This window comes from Mytilus galloprovincialis, chromosome 3 (assembly GCF_965363235.1).
Source record: "Mytilus galloprovincialis chromosome 3, xbMytGall1.hap1.1, whole genome shotgun sequence".
NCBI lineage: Eukaryota > Metazoa > Mollusca > Bivalvia > Mytilida > Mytilidae > Mytilus > Mytilus galloprovincialis.
Window position 1 is genome coordinate 42,596,085 of NC_134840.1, and position 16,919 is coordinate 42,613,003.

The 16,919-nt window shown below is 31.2% G+C and overlaps 1 protein-coding gene across 1 annotated transcript; it reads right to left on the reverse strand.

Moving 5' to 3' along the window:
* Positions 1-231: 231 nt before the first annotated feature.
* Positions 232-16,059, reverse strand: LOC143066425 (uncharacterized). Its single transcript, XM_076239355.1, has 15 exons — positions 15,862-16,059; positions 13,556-13,662; positions 11,667-11,760; positions 10,299-10,401; positions 9,708-9,790; positions 8,851-8,945; positions 7,345-7,368; positions 6,842-6,896; positions 6,338-6,435; positions 5,550-5,579; positions 5,096-5,202; positions 4,668-4,733; positions 3,356-3,402; positions 2,606-2,757; positions 232-1,120 (listed from the first exon to the last, which is right to left on the reverse strand). The coding sequence occupies exons 2-15, from the start codon at positions 13,575-13,577 to the stop codon at positions 891-893; spliced, it is 1,206 nt and encodes a 401-aa protein (XP_076095470.1). The 5' UTR covers positions 13,578-13,662; positions 15,862-16,059; the 3' UTR covers positions 232-890.
* Between the last annotated feature and the right edge of the window lie 860 nt (positions 16,060-16,919).

Here is a 16,919-nt window from a genome sequence, read left to right on the forward strand (position 1 = left end):
GCGAACTTCCTTGAATATACGAGGTCAATATTTTCACAAATTATGCGATTGGCTATTATCACAGAGTCCAACTTATATAATTCCATTGGTGTTCATCAAACCTGATACAGATAATTAAACATTATACGGACCAACTTTGAAACTGAATTTTTGCTTTATTCGGTCAGCGTTAATGCATAAGTGTTACGGCCAGAATCACCTTTAAATTGTAGCCAACAAAAGACACAAATCAATAAAGTTTAAGAAGATTTATTATACACCAGTTTACAAGAAGTATTACACAAAAAAAATGTCAACTTGACTATCAAAATATATGTCTTTTATCGTTTCTTTATCGATTCGGAAATCTTCTCGGGAATCCAATCAGAATATTACGTCCACTTCTAAGGTGTATGATGTTGTTCGTAGAGTACACATTTCAATCCAACTGCTGAGAATATTAATGTTATTCGATGTCTATGTCTGAATTTTAACTTTATTGTCTGTATATAAATAGTTGTCACTGGAAAACTGATAAACGGAAGTTTCTAGAAGTTGTAAAAAGTTTAAATAACGCATCTTTTATTATTGCTACTTTAGCAAATGCAATGTGTGTTACTAATAACATAAGATGTTTAATTCGTTTCTCGTCAACATTCTGGAATGATTGTTCCAGTAATTTCTAATTGCACAGTAATAAGATTATTTTGTAAACAACTATCAGGCCACACAAAACAAAATAGGCCAAAATGAATAAATATAATTATTACAATATCATAACATAAGAATATCCTTGAATGACTTTAATTCCCACAGTTGAGTCAATTCATTTTGAGAAGTTTTAGAAATCTTCAATCAATTTATTACAATTATAAGAGGTGGGCATCAACAATGGGTGCTAATTTAAGACATTAATTATCAAATAAAGGTTCTAAAGTTAATTTTAGAGAAAGATACAGATTTTTTGCCTCTGCAGCTGAAGATGGCACTCTCGTTATGTTATTAGTATCACACATTGCATTTGCTAAAGTAGCAAAGTCTGAATCGATTTCATTGTCCCATGCACAGTTTTGTTTGAGAAAACGGAACTCTTCACCATTCACTTGAACGACATGTGCGTAATCTCTACACTGTGGATTATCTGTAAAAAGAGCCACCAGCAGAAATTATACTTTATCCTAATTTCTTAAGTGTCTAACCGAAAAAAATACCTTTTAATGCTGTCATTCATTTGATAAAGTCCATTAATTTAAGTTTAATTACATTGACATTAAAAAACACCTCATATTTTTTCGAATATATAAAATCAGTTTATTCTTATTTCGGTAGCTTAACAATTGTTTTGCCAGTTTTATGGTGTGAATTGAAAAATTAAATATTAGTATAAGAGTAACATTTTAATACATAGGAATTTGACTACATATGAAAACGAAGAACTGCATGGTCTCCAGTATCCGATTCTGGACAATTAACATACAACGATTTTAAGTACATTGTACTTCTCGTCAAATTTCTATAAAAGTTATTCCATGATTTTTTCTCGAGTATTTGCTGATAAATTTTGTCTACAGAATACATCAACTAGAGTTGTATTTAGATATAATATCAGCACAAATTCGAATAGTAAGAATGACAACCACTAATTGACTGATGGTATATCATAAATGTTCACTTATTAAATAAATGTACTTATCAAAGTCGTGCATAATCGAACATGTAAAATGTTATTTGTTCATAGTTAACACGTGTTTGGTTAATTATAGTAGCCTAGGTCGGTTAGAATGGGATATTGAGTTTATGCACGAGTGACCTCGTGTGGTTTAAAGTCATTATCGACTCCTAGGAGTAGTCGATATTAAGAATTGAACGATGGACGTGAATTTTTCTTGCTACCTGATTGGAAGATATTACGAGACGTGAATAATCAAAGTTTATTGATTTTTTAGGACAATCCAAACGTAGTAAATATCCTTCAATCCCGTAGAGTATCGGATTTTTCCATCTTTTTTAGCAGTTAGATTTTGCCTGTGCATTAATCATTCATGATATTGGTACATAGGTGACTTTTATCTATAAATAGTCGAATCTTCTGGAGTTTCGTAAAGAACATCGTTAAACGATATATACTACTTCATGACCTCATGTGTGTGGTAAAATTTGTTGATTGATGCACGTGGTTTTTCTAGTAAATGATTTAATCTACAAAGCGAGAGCACTTTCCATTTTCATCAGATAAGAGTCGACTAGCCCTTTTTGAAAGGCTAATGCTTGTTCGACCCATTGCAGTCAGAATGTACTGTAGCATTTTGCCAAATAAATAATATTATTAATCATATTATTTATTTTCAGATTTGTGGACCACAAGTAAGGGGAAACAATAAAAATCTGCTTATTTAATAGCTGTGTATTTATATGAACTTTTAACGATATTTAAAAGTATACTTATATTTACAATAAAATGTTCGCTTTTTCTGCAAGTGGCGTCTCCCATGTAAGAGTTTGTGGTTATTTGATAATTATTTTATACTCGTTTGAGTTAAACAATTAGAATTTAGATGCTTGAATTCAGAGTAATTTATAATCTTTTCTTTTGAACATTTGAATCATTGAAAATTCAGTATCTTACGTAATAGCTCAGGATTATGATAAAGAAGATCTGGAATTCCAGTAACCACATCTCCCAAAGTCTGTCTTCGTATCCTGTGGTGGTTCCAGGAATGTTTAACCTCTTCTAATTCCGTTCTTATCAAACTAAGGTAGCAGAACTGCACTAGACATCTATAAAAAATATGATAAAAAAATAATCAGCATTCAAATGTACCATGAATGCATATACCGAGTTACCGGATCTTTATGGATTTATAATACTTAGAAGAACCATATTTTGTGTCGTTTACAATGCATAGAAAGTTGGACATATGCTTACAAATATATTATCCAAAACCGCATCAGTGTATTTTTGTCACGACTGCTTTAAACTAGTTACAACAAAATTAAAGGCAAAGTTTGGCAACTCATGTGAACTTTCATATGGTTAAAGACATCACGTGGAATCCAAAATTAGACAAGGTGCAATTTATCAACAATTGCTATCATTTTTCATTTTTTTAAGGCCCATCTAGAGCCCATCTGCGAGTGCGGGTTTTCTCGTTGTGTTGGCGGTTCATTGGTGGTTGTTGGCTGTTGTCTGCTCATTTGTCGGGTTGTTGTCAATTCGCAATTACAAATGCCTTCACGTCATGTATACATTTGAGGGACAATTTGTTTTCGAGTATCTACACTATCTTCATTTTTAAAAGGTGCACCTCGACATTTTCTTTTAAATTGAATTTATATTAGTTAATGAATTTAGGCTTCTCAGACTTTTTATACGTACTTGTGTAGCTTACTTCCTACCACAAAATTTCCTTCCGCCTGAAGTTTCTGCAAAAACAAGAAATGGGTTGAAAAATCAAGGTTAACTATATTCATCATGATTTCTAACGAAAGTATGCATATCTCATAATATGTTTGCGCTAAACTACTTCCTGGTTCCTTATCGGAACAAAAAATAACACTACCCTTACACTCACTCATTTTCATTTCGCCCACTATTAAAAACAAATATCTCAGACATGAACCAACGACAGCGACTAAACCACAGGCTATTTGATTATGACAGGATCATTAAAAACGTGGCGGTTATTTTTGATCATTGACTTCTTCATTTCACTCCTCCGCAAAATAAGATATTGTAGAAAAATAATATACAGCTGCACCACGAGCGCATGATACGCCCGTCGTCTTATGAAAAAAATACCATAATAAATGTTTTTGGAATAACACAGATGTTGAACAGGAAGTCATGTATATCCTGACTCATTCCTTTATTCCTCTTATATTAAGAGATCAGTAGAAAGCTTAATTAAGAGACAGAAGGGAAAAAATAAAAAAATAAACTTAACCAAAAAGCTCAATAAAAATACAATAACTAAATTAAAATAAAGAATCGTCACAAGGTATAGAGATCTTCAGATTCATATAAGTAACAAGTGTGTGAAGTTTTATGCAATGATCCTAAATAGTTGCTGAGATACAATGCGACATATATTATGAAACCTCCTCCCTTTTTAAATAAAAAGAAACTCAACATTTTGAATCATCACTAAAAAGAATATAGATCTTTAGATTAATTTAACTAAGAAGCGTGTCAAGTTTTAACGCCGGACAGTTGTATACCATAAAACGTCCCGTCAAAAATGTTGACAGGCTTATAAAACCCGAACACAGTATAGGGTTGTGCATTAGCTACAAGATCGCCTTTAACATGTTCACCATACAATAGCCTTAAATGATAGTTTTTACCATACACAAGTCGATAAGAAACGTTAAGCTTACAAATATAAAGGATAGGGGTCACAGTCGAGAATTAGTCAATGGTTTTTACTCGAGTATGCTCAATGAATGTGCGTAATTTTTTTTAGGAATGGAATATATCTTTTAGAATATGCAAATATGTCTGCAGCTTATTTCATACTAGTCCCATATTAAAGATACAGCTAAACTAAGAGTGATCTTAAGCAAATCTTTATCTGTCTGAAAAGCAAAACAAAGATCTTTCGAAGAGAGTTCGGTTCTGGTAAACACTGATAAAATTATCTTCACTTACGTATTTGCCAATTTGTTTTTAATGATTGAACTATAATTACCTTGAAATGGTTTATCCATCGGTCTGTGCATTTTGATCTTAGAGTTCCCCACCATCTTTCAATTCTCTAAATTAGACGTGTTAATAATTATTATTGTCTTAATATTAAAATCGAACATGTAGTGAGTTTAAGAATTATGCTTACTTCTGAAATTCTATTGTTCAGGCGGGAGTAATTATCAAACATCAAACCGGCGGTATGGTTTTCTTTCCCCAGTTAGATTCTTTTTAGTAATTCGACACTATCAGTCAAATATAGTTTTTCAAATTTAACATTTAAGAGGTATGCCGAAAATTTGTATTCAGAATAAAATTACATACCCTAATCACCACCACCAGTTAAATGGTCGTTCCCTAAGATTTAATGCGATTTTCATGCTAATAAATTTACAAAAAGTGTAACCAGTTTGACAGAGGACAAACACTTACTTGGTTGTGAGTTGATTTTCCATACACAAACGAGTTGTCCGCCATGGAATCATTATTGTTTTCTCTGAGCATATTCTGCATAGCAGCAACTGTCACATTTTCAGTGCCTGTGTCAATACATTGTAGTTTTATTTGTTTAATATTAACTCAATGTAGAATCCGTTTTTATACTAGTAAAACAAATCACATATATAACTAAATGAATAAATACGAAATCAAGCAATTATGTAGGAAAGAGTATTTTTTTTGCTCGTAAAGCTAGATCCTTTCCACATGATACTTCTTTCTAGAATATTTTAGTACCGTAATAAAAGTGTTTTTATCCATTTTGTTTTGAATTCATAATAAAAATAACAATTGTATGTCGATTAATTATTTGACGCATTAAACTTATAAGAAAAAACAAAAACTATTGTGGAAGTTGCCTCAATGGCTACTAGACAACACAAATTACCTGCATCTGCACGTACAATATGTGGACAAGCTGGAAAAAAAATGCTTACAATTACAATGTTGAATTTAGAAATGAGCTTCATAATATTAGATGTGTTTTAATCATCTCTAATGAGGGAAATTGCATGGGTATACTCATAAAAGAGGGGTGATGGTAAATAAATCTTGCCATCAAAACTTATACGGTTGCTCATTTTTGAAATAGGTAGGTCCGAAGTACCAACGGTGTACCTTGTAAGCCGAAATTTTATTTTAAAAGTTATTTTTCAGGGCACCTCTATACCACCTCATTTGTGAAAATCTAGACACTGATTATAAATATCAATTTAGTACGTTCATTCTCTATCAACTGTCTATATCTTGCTTAATAAGGGAAATTTGAAGCACACAGATTATTTCTCTTGTGTGTAAAATACAAGTAATTGAAAACATGGAACAGACGGTATGCTGATTTTTAAGACTATCTTATGACCATAACCAATCGGACATCTCGTTCACGTGATTATGGTATTGATACTTATCAGCCATTAAATAGCAAAAGCAACACTTAACGTAATGTATTACCCCACGTGTTGACTAGATTGTTTATAACTTTACCTAGACTGGTTAACAGTTTAAAATAAACAACCAGTAAAAATAGAATGTCACCTTCACGAATTTTTTAATCCATATGACATGGTTACTTTTCTCAATGGCAATCCTGATTTTTATTTACATAATTAGATACAGATTATAAATAAAAGTATGAACATTAAACATCTAGAGATCAAGATATTTACAGATACAAACCTGACCGTTCTTCAACACTCTGCAGAAAACATGCAGCTATTTGTTTTGGTTGCTTGTTGGTTACACCAGCTTTAAGCCAAATCATGTATCGTGAAAAACTGAAAGGAGTGTAGAATTTGAACAATATGACATGAAGAAGAGTTTCATTGTCCAGTCGCTCTGAGGTTTATTTTCTAATATTTATATTCTGTAGGAAAATTATTTTGATATGTCAAATTATCTGTAGGCGTATTTTTTTGCACAAACTTAGTAAATGTACAGTTTTAATAAACAAATTGAATGTTTTGCAGTTTAAAGTATTTAATATTTTTCTGCAATTTTAGTACATTTACCATTATTCATAAGTGATAAAACAACCAATTGTATAACTGTACATCCAAACTTTTTTTTCATCAAACAATCAAAATCTTGCAAATGAACATGTGTTACATTTGAATATTTTAAAAAGACATGTGTCAACTGCTATTCATACAAACACATAGGTAAAACTATCATCACACATACCCATCAATGCATCCAGTGATACATATTCCAAATGGTGACAATTTATCGTATTGGTCTGAAAATGTTAATTAAAAATAAGGATTCTACAAAGCATTTTGTAAAATTTCACATACAAATTAATTCTAGTATTCAGTTTCAATATCTTATAATTTCCGGAACAAAATATAAAGACTTTGCACAAGACATAATACAAATGAATATCTTGCATCTCAAAATGCAGGAAACAAATGTGTACGAAGTGAAAATCATATCCTGACGGCAATATGAAGTAAGTATTAGATGTTGATTAAACTAAGAATTAAATACGGGAAAATCTATCCCGCTCCATCCGCCCGAACACCAAACAATCGTCCCAAACAGGAAACAGTCAATAAGTATGATTGTTATTGACATTTATAAATAATCATTTGTCTCACTGAACGCTTGTTCATAGTGTGTCTGTCTTTTTGTTTGTGTGTAAGATTATGTAAGTTGGAACATTATGCAACATATTAGAAACATACCTAAATGCCAGATCCAATTGGGTCCTAAAATATTTGATATCATATGTAAATATAAAGTGATTCAATTTCAAGGTTTAACCCATCTTCGCTAGCCAAGGGTTATAATCCACTCTCGCTCTCTTCACGCGGGAGTGGATCGTAACCCTTGGCTAGCGAAGATGGGTTTAACCACAGTCGCTTGAATTTTAGTGATAATATTATATGTATAAAAAAAAATACTGTTATATGCCAAGATATGTATCATTAAAGTTCAAGCGAATGTAGTTTAACTAACAATCTTAGCAAAAGTCCATACGAAATTTTATGTAAAAAAACAGATTTTTTTTCTCACAATATGCGTCTTTTTTAAGTATCTGTAGATAAATGCGATTTTCAACAGCGCCAATGCATGTAAAACAAATGATCCTTTATTGAGCAAGCTCACATACCAACCTGGCAAATTACATTTTTGCTCATTTTTACAAGTACAGTAGGTAAAAAAATAGAATTCACAAAAACAACTATGAATAGTTATTAGTTATGCATTTTAAGAAGAAAAAAATGTATATTCATTATTTTTTTATTATATATTAAATCGAATTCTATTATAATGAGAAATCTCGTAATTATAGCTTAAGATATACATGTAACCTACATGCATTTAAGAGCAAATATCTAAGAATCAACTGTATCATTTTTCCTTATTTCATCGAAAAGTGATCGATTTAGTAAATATTTTTGTCAGAATTAAAAATTCTGAATTCAAAAGTCTATCCTAAATTGAGGTAAATTATATGGCCGACCAAATACCGTTTTATCCCTAAATTCACTGAAGAGACATGTATTGTCGAAATCCGGATCTGGTGTACAAATAATTTGCACCTCATGTTTGTACATGGTATAACATATTTGCCGCAAGTGTATTATTTTCTGTGTTGTTGCATCTTGCGATCAATTTATTTAGCAATCGCCAATGGCATTCAGCAGGGTTTTAGAACATGAGTTGTTCGACCAGTTAGTCAACTGCGTTTTGTTAAAATGTACCTTTTTTCTTTTTTTGGTCTTAAAGAAAAAATAGATTTACTAAAAGTATCACATATAAACATATATTTTAAGGATCCCCGACCATGAGGTCAATGTCAGATAAATCTTGCCAGACAAACATGTAGACCTTATAATTATTCCTTACCGTACACCAAATATAGTTGACCTATTGCTTAAAGTTCTTGAAAACCAGACCGCAAAAACACAAACATATAGAAACATAAAAATGAGGTCAAGGTCAAATTATACCGGCTAGATCGACATGTACACTTTACAAGCATGGAATTGCCCATACACAGTGACATTCTGCTTAAAAAAAGATCAAAAGACAAATTTCAGATACTTTAACAAAAAACTGTATCCTTTGAATAGCTGCCAAACATTTTTTTAATAAAATTTTCAACGTTTTTGATTTAGACTCCACTCTCCAATCTAAATTAAAATTCATAATGATAATGCAGGATAGGAGACTGTATCAATTACCTTTGCTTATATAACAGCGTCGCTTTAACTTGTTACCCTTCCTGTTAGCAGTGCCAATGGGATCTAAGATTCTTACAATACTTCTGACAAGGCTCCTATATGTATTTGATACAGAAGAAAAAAGAATCATCATCCTAAACGGACAAGCAAAACTTTACATAGAATGTTATGCAACTGTTCGTGAAACGTGTCCACTTGATATGCTTAATGTGAACTAATAAGATAACTATACTGTTTTTAATTGTTATTTGGATGGAGAGTTGTCTCATTGGCACTCACACCACATCTTCCTATATCTATATATACTAGTATATATCATTTGTTTAATTATACGTTTTGTTAATATATTTCATAAGTACATATATGAGAAGTGAGTTCCTCCAAGATGCATGGTGTAATGTGGAATGGCAATGTCTGTTTGACAGGTGATTTTTTTTTGTTTGATAAAATATACCTCCCTACTTCTCACATTCATATGACTCATTCAACAAGTCAAGTTGTCGCTTATGCATAAGAAAAATAGTGATCTACGTTTGTTTTCATGATTGCTAAAACGTGAAACTCGTTTTTCCCTTTGAACTTCGCTTTCTTTTTGGTTATGCAAAATATAACTTATTCTATTCCTAAGCAACGAGAAAAGTAAATCATAACCTCAATTTAGTCAAATGAGAGATTTATCGCAAGTCAACAAAAGCAAAATGTGATAACTACACAACCGTCTTGTGCGTCTCATGTTTAATATCAATGTATTGCCAATGATGTGCGATGATAACTAAAAGAACAAACTACGAATATACGAATATTTCAGTCATAAACACTCAAATAGACAAATAGTAAACGAAGTAGCCTAAGATTACCGTCTGACAACAAAGCCATAATTGACTTTCAAACGATGATGCATGTCTGCAATGCTTATATCCTCTTTCAAACCCATTTCCCTCTGCAATTTAAACAAATAATAACATAATTAAATATCAGTGAGATAATACGTGTGTAAGCTTCAATTTGTTATCAAACTATACAAAATAATGCCTCGCACTACACCCTATATTATAACAAAGTCAATTTAAGACCTTCTTTGTCTGAAAGACACAATTGATGCCCTGCAGATGCAAAGTGCAATTCTAAAATAACTATAACATTTAACCGCTTATACCCCCAAAATTACAAAGTTCAATTCACTCCTTAAAGAGCAAATATTAATAAAAAATCAAATCTCTGACGACACGCACACCTTCAACATATGTTCAAACAGTCAACAAAGTGAAAACGTCCTAGCAGTTTATATACGGCTGGTTTTTTTTTTAATTTGCACAACATTTTTAGACATGCGTACTGAATTTTTCAAATAGGAAAACAGTATTTCAGATTGACCCATCAAGTTAAAATGTCGATTGCGGAATCATAATACTGCAACTCTTATCTAAAACAAAATCTTACAGGCATACCTCAATAGTAGATAACACAATATCAAAATCTGTCAACTTTGAAACTCCTCTTCTATTGTTAAGTCCTAACCTTGGTAACACCTTTCTTTTCAGATATTCATATCTTGAAAATAAAGAAAGCCTTACACAATCAATAAGTAAAACTCTTATGAAGCATTTCAGGGTTTTTTCTTTCTTTGACTTATAAGTGTCTTTGCAAAAGCAATCAAGTTTATAACCCAGGTCGGAATATTAGAATTTATCATTTGTGCTATTGAAACGGTTTAAAATCATGTGCAAAACATTTAAGAATTGAATGCTTCTTTTTGTAATTTTATTGGGGTGTAAAAGCGTTGACCGAAGTACATTTTGTATGAAGCGCGGAAGCGGTCAACGCTTTTACAACCCTATAAAGTTACAAAAAGCATTCAATACTTATAATTACATTTTTTAGCTACATGTAGGATCATGAAAACACGATTTTTATCCAGTTTTATTTAATCACCTGTGCACTTTATTGTGGGACCTCGTGTCATCATGCATGATAAATGTTATTGTCTCATGCAATTGTTTACGGAATAACATGTGATGTGCTGTTAGCCAATCAGAATAACGTATTATAATGAAACATACATCTAATGTAATTATTCGAAAAAAAATCGAAAAATTCAGGTTCATACTTATTAATAAAAGAGAAATGAGATCTATACATTCTTTTTGGGGAGAAAAGTTTCAATTACTGTTCAGAGTGTTTCTCTGGTGGGTTTTTTTTGTATTTACGTTAGACTATTTGTAAAACAACCACATGTATCATTTAATTGATGAATGAATTAGGATCGATCGTACTCATAACTTACTCTGAAAGATGACATTGAAAGAACAATATTGGTAAGGTGCAGTATAAATTAACATTTTTTAGTGAATAATGATGGGGAAACAAAGATATAGTATATAATATTGTCATCTTGGAAACAACAAACTGTTGTTACACATATCTTGGTTACACTGACTAAGATAACCAGTATGATTGCTTATAAAGCATGTGTTTTAGCAGGCATATCTCTTCGACAATTTAAAAGAAAAACGGAAAACAAAAGTCACTATCATTTTGCTGGGGGTAAAAGAAAAAAATACAGTGCATTGAAGAAAAAATACTATTTTGTTTCATTTTTTGTTAACTTTTTTTACTACAAAACCGACTATACTACTCATATTATTATTTTCTGTCATGGACATGTACACATAATTTCATATTGCTTCACATAGTTGAATAATGTTTTTGATTCGCGAATATTAATGGTTTAGTTGCGTCCGGGTGTTATTTCCAACGGATGCCTAACCAATCAGATAGCAAGATTGTAGCTTCTAAAAAATAATAATGTTACCTACTTCATAGGAACAGCATGTCGCTGGTTTAAAAGATGACAAATTATTGTGTGTGTATATCCGATTCTATGGTAATGTCGTATAACTGCTTCAATATCTAAAATAAAAAAAAATAAAAAAAGATATGACATGATGTATGCTAGCACGACATATATTTCGAAATGTAGTTATCATTATCCTAGATATATATATATATATATATATATATATATATGTGATTTAGTGTAAATATAATTTAATGACAAACTATTTTTGTTATTTATGTGCGTTACATGGTCTTCTATGCAAAGTTATCCAATTAAGGGTGTTACCACCTCTTGTTTTTGAAATTTTTTCCAGCTTTTCAGAATCCTGTGATTTTATCATAATGTTGCCATCAAAATAATGTGTCCGCTAACCCCAACTTTTCTTTTCATAATTTCGTTACATATAGTTTAAAAAGCCATATTTGAAATTCTTGATGTTTTCAATAGTTATTGCAACAACAAGAAACGGCCGATGTTAAAGGTATGAAAAATCTAAAGGGAAACATCTTCCGCCAGATTTTCAATTGCTTATATAGGTTAGCGGCAATAGGTGAAATAAGACTTTTAAAAGTTTGTACTAGGCAATAAGCTAACGCCTACGTAGGCATTACTTGAAGTAATTAAGCTTGTTTCCTGAAATCTGACGATGAATGTTCAACCTATTTCCGAACATAAGTTTAAGCAATAAGTGAACTGTAGTATCTATGTATATATATATATTCGGTGACATATTCTTGATATAAAGTAGTTATATACATATACCAAAGATCTTTAAGTTTTAGTATTTTTCGTATTCAAAACAGAAATCAATACGTTTTATGAAATTACAAAAAGATAAAACCAGTGCAAATAGTTGGGATTAAATAGTTGACACAACGAGTCACCACGCAGTTTTCTGACACAGAATGAATGTGGTCTAAGAACTTAAAATTGAAAAAAATTAAAATTAAAATTCGACATTTACCTATTATGATCCAATATCCAAAATCTAAATACATGGTTAGATTTAGCATATCATAGAAACCAAAGAATTCAATTTTTGATGAAATCAAATAATGTTTAATTTTAGACCCTTTATACCTCAATGTGGACCAATTTGATAATCTGGGCCAAATATTAAAAATCTAAATACATTATTAGATTCAGCATATTGAAGAACCCCATATATTCAATTTTTGTTGAAATCAAACAAAGTTTAATTTTGGACACCGATTTGGACCAACTTGAAAACTCGGCCCATAATAAAAAATCAAAGTACATGTTTAGATTCAGCATATCAAAGAACCCCAAGAATTCATTTTTCTTTTAATAAAACTAAGTTTAATTTTGGACCCTTTAGACTTTAATGTTAACCAATTGGAAAACAGGACCAAATATTAAGAATCTAAATACACGGTTAGATTCGGCATATCAAAGAACCCCAACGATTCATTTTTTGATGAAATCAAACAAATTTTAATTGTTTTTGGACTCTTTTGGCCTCTTATTCCTAAATCGTTGGGACCAAAAATCCCAAAATCAATCCCAACCTTCCTATTGTGGTTATAAACCTTGTGTTAAATTTCATAGACTTCTATTGACTTATACTATAAAGATATGGTGCAAAAAACAAGAAAAAATGCTTATTTGGGACTTTTTTTGCCCCTTATTCCTAAACTGTTGGGACCAAAACTCCCTAAATCAATCCCAAGCTCTCTTTTGTGGTCATAAAATTTATGTTAACATTTGAGTTAGACTCGTGACCACGTTTACTAGTGGCAGGTACTTTTCTACCTGCTTTTCGATGAGGCCACATCAAAGAAGAAGTGTATGAAATAAACGAAAACAGCAAAGGACACAGTCGAAAATTATTTCTTTCTTCTTTACCTTCAGTGACGATCCGTGCCATAGTGTATGACAAAGTAGAGCACCAATGTGTCCCGTCTTTCTCAAAAACCGGAATCGTTAAAGGAGTACTTTAAACTGACTTAAATCTGGAAAAAAGTATAACGTTCTTAAACTATTGAAAAATGCAATTTGAAGAATATTTATTTGTTGTAAAAAAAATCATTTAAGTATCGACTCATGGTGTTTATACTAATCCTTTAGTTTATTGAATGTTATTTGCATTATTATACCTCATTGTTAAATTATGTTGTGTGTGTGTGTGTATTTTCTGTACTGTTTTTATACAGATTTCTCCAGAAAGCACAAGCATGTTAAGTTTATAAATATAAGCCCATTGATTCATATCACATTGTCAGCTCCACAATGACACATGTTAAACAATCCAAACGAAAAAACAACTGCATAAATTATGTACAAAGTAATTAAACACAGCCACAAAATACAACCAGTGAAAAACAGGGGCCGTGTCAACGAAGCTGTCCTAGGACAAAGACATGTCTTAGGATGGTCTTAGAACACGTCTTAGTCCTAAGTCGGGTTAACGAAAGTCTCCTAAAATAAGATACGTCCTAAATTTGGTCCAAAAGTTAGGATATACAATTAGGTGTCTTAGGATAGTCCTAAAGATTACATAGTCCTTAAACGTTAATAAAAACAACAAATATGGCATAAACTCAATACTAAAAATACTAATACAATATTAAACTATCATTAGATAAAATTAAAAAAAAAAATCGTTTAATGTTTGTTAAGGATTATGTACCCTTGTGTTGCTTCAATGCTAAACATATGGAAATTTTATAGAAAATCCACAGCCTTTATCCTTGTTCTATCATATTTGGCAATTTGATGACCGATAGATATAGGATTATTACATGCAGTGCTAGCATTGATTTCCTTAAAACAAGTTTATTAATGTAGTTATTGGTTAGAACAAATACAAATATGGACCAAATCAAGTACACCTTTTAGGGTGCCGGCTCGACTTTAGTTACTCTGCACCAGGTATTTTGGAATTTACAGGTTGGATAGAGCTTTTTGTAAAAAATAAACACTAGCACATCATAGAAAAGCAAGCGAGTAATCTATATTTCAAATTTTATAACAAAAATCTCTTAATTAAAGGCTGTGGATTTTCTATAAAAATCTTGGTTTATTTGCCACAAAGTACTCTTTTTTCTATTAAATGCAATGCAACAGTAAGTAATAATGCTTTGCATCAAGTTTCCCCCTAGTATAAATTATGTTCAAAATGGTCTGTCTCTATTATTCATTTTATCTGTAGTTTTGATACAATTGATGTTTGAAAAATCCGTACAAAAATGGCTGCAGAAGGGTACATAAACTTTAAAGATTTAATTGTATTAAATATTTTTTTCCGTGCTGCCTTTTTTGAATCCTTTAAACAATACTATCAGCATGAGCAACATATTTAAAAAAATTCAAATAAGGGAAAAAGTTTACTTCTTTTTTTACCTAATTCTGATTCGATACATGTAATGAAATCGAGTGGACCTAAGGAAAAAACTAGTTTATGTACTAAAATTGCAGCACGAATATCACAAAGTTTTGTGACCATTTACTTTTGTTTTCGTATTAAATTCATTTATATCTTTTATCGTATTTAATAACGTATTTATTAGTATTCCGTAAAAACTTTAACTTTTATTTTGCGTTAATTGTTTTCTATATAAGAGTCATCCTCCCTCTCTTTACATATAGGTTCTAAAATACAATTCAATCTATATCATACAAATCTCTACATATATTTCCAATTAAATAGGACCATCGTAGTTAGGACTGTCCTAAGACAGCTTTGTTTTACATCCTAAGACATGTCTCAGACACGTCCTAAGACCATCCTAAATAATGTCCTAAGACCTATCTTAGGACATATCCTAGGATACTTTCATTGACACGGCCCCTGGTTCCTGACTTTTTTTTTAATAATTAACTTTTTATAAAACATATCTAGCGGAAATTGTCATTTAGTATCATGCACTTTCTTGTAGCTAAATCTTTTTGTCAAGAATAAAATAAATAAAACAATTCTAGCTCTATTCAGTTCAGCTTTGAACAATGAAATAGTTCATATTTAAATATCAATTATTATTGATTTTATTATCTACTGAATAAAACATTTGACATAGTTATATTTTCAAGTAGGAATAATCATCGGAATATGCATCCATAAATGATCTGTTATACATTTAATCTGGAAATATTCAGCAATAGTTAAACTTAACCCTGTAATAGTTCCCATATTAGATATTTTTAACGCTTACCTTCTTCGAAGTTGACCGCAGTACTGTATTTACACGTATTTCTTATGAGTCTCTTTCTAAAATTTATTATTTTCTCGGATAAATTGCACAGGTGTCAATCAGTTTAAGTGCAGTCACTATCATTGATACACATACGTATTTTTTCACAGCCAGTCATGTGACTTTGTCATATGATAAGCATGTAAACCTTAAATGCTTCCGACTGAAAAGATAAAATTAATTTGTATCCTCTTAAGAAACCATGATTGACAGTTATTTTCGTGGAAAATATAACAATTGCTAAACTTGTCGACTGGTTCTACTACTAACTAAATGCATTATAAAACAGCAAAAGAAAAACAAACTCCGCACTAAAAAAAGAATATCTGAATTAATATGCATATGGAGCATGTTATCAAAATTGTACTGTCAATAAACCGTAACAAAATCGATAAATATTCGCGTTTTATATCGTCGGGTTGCAGAAAAGGACCGCCCTCCCCCCCCCCCCCCCCCCCCCCCCACCAAAAAAAAAATTAATAAAAAAAAATAATAAAATAAGTCCCTTCTAAATTATTTTAGATTAAGGGGTCATCCATAATTGTCAACCATTTTCCAAAGTGTACAAAACGTACACTTGGGGGGAGGGGGTTAAAAAATCAACATTTTTACCGTACGCTTTTTTTTTATTTCCACAATTTATTTCGTTTCCGTAGGGAAGGTCGATCGATGTATAAAATCGAGAATTGGCTTGGGTGTGTTTCTGTTCTTATTTCTTCTTTATTATTTTCACTTGATTATATTTATTTCGATATCATAATTCTCCTCAATCCGGATTGAACGAATAAAAGATCAAATCATATGAAAACTAAATCTTTCAAAAATGTAAACTTGTAAATTTTTTTAAACAAAAAGTTTGCAAGCATTTCTCAGAACCCCCGATTGTCAATTTCACCTGCTTTATTATATATCGTTATAGTTTCACTCTGTTAAATAAACATAACTGACGGAAACACTAAATTCTTTGAATGTTTTGATTTTGACAAGACGCCATTTTGTGAAAAGATTTTAAACTGGTC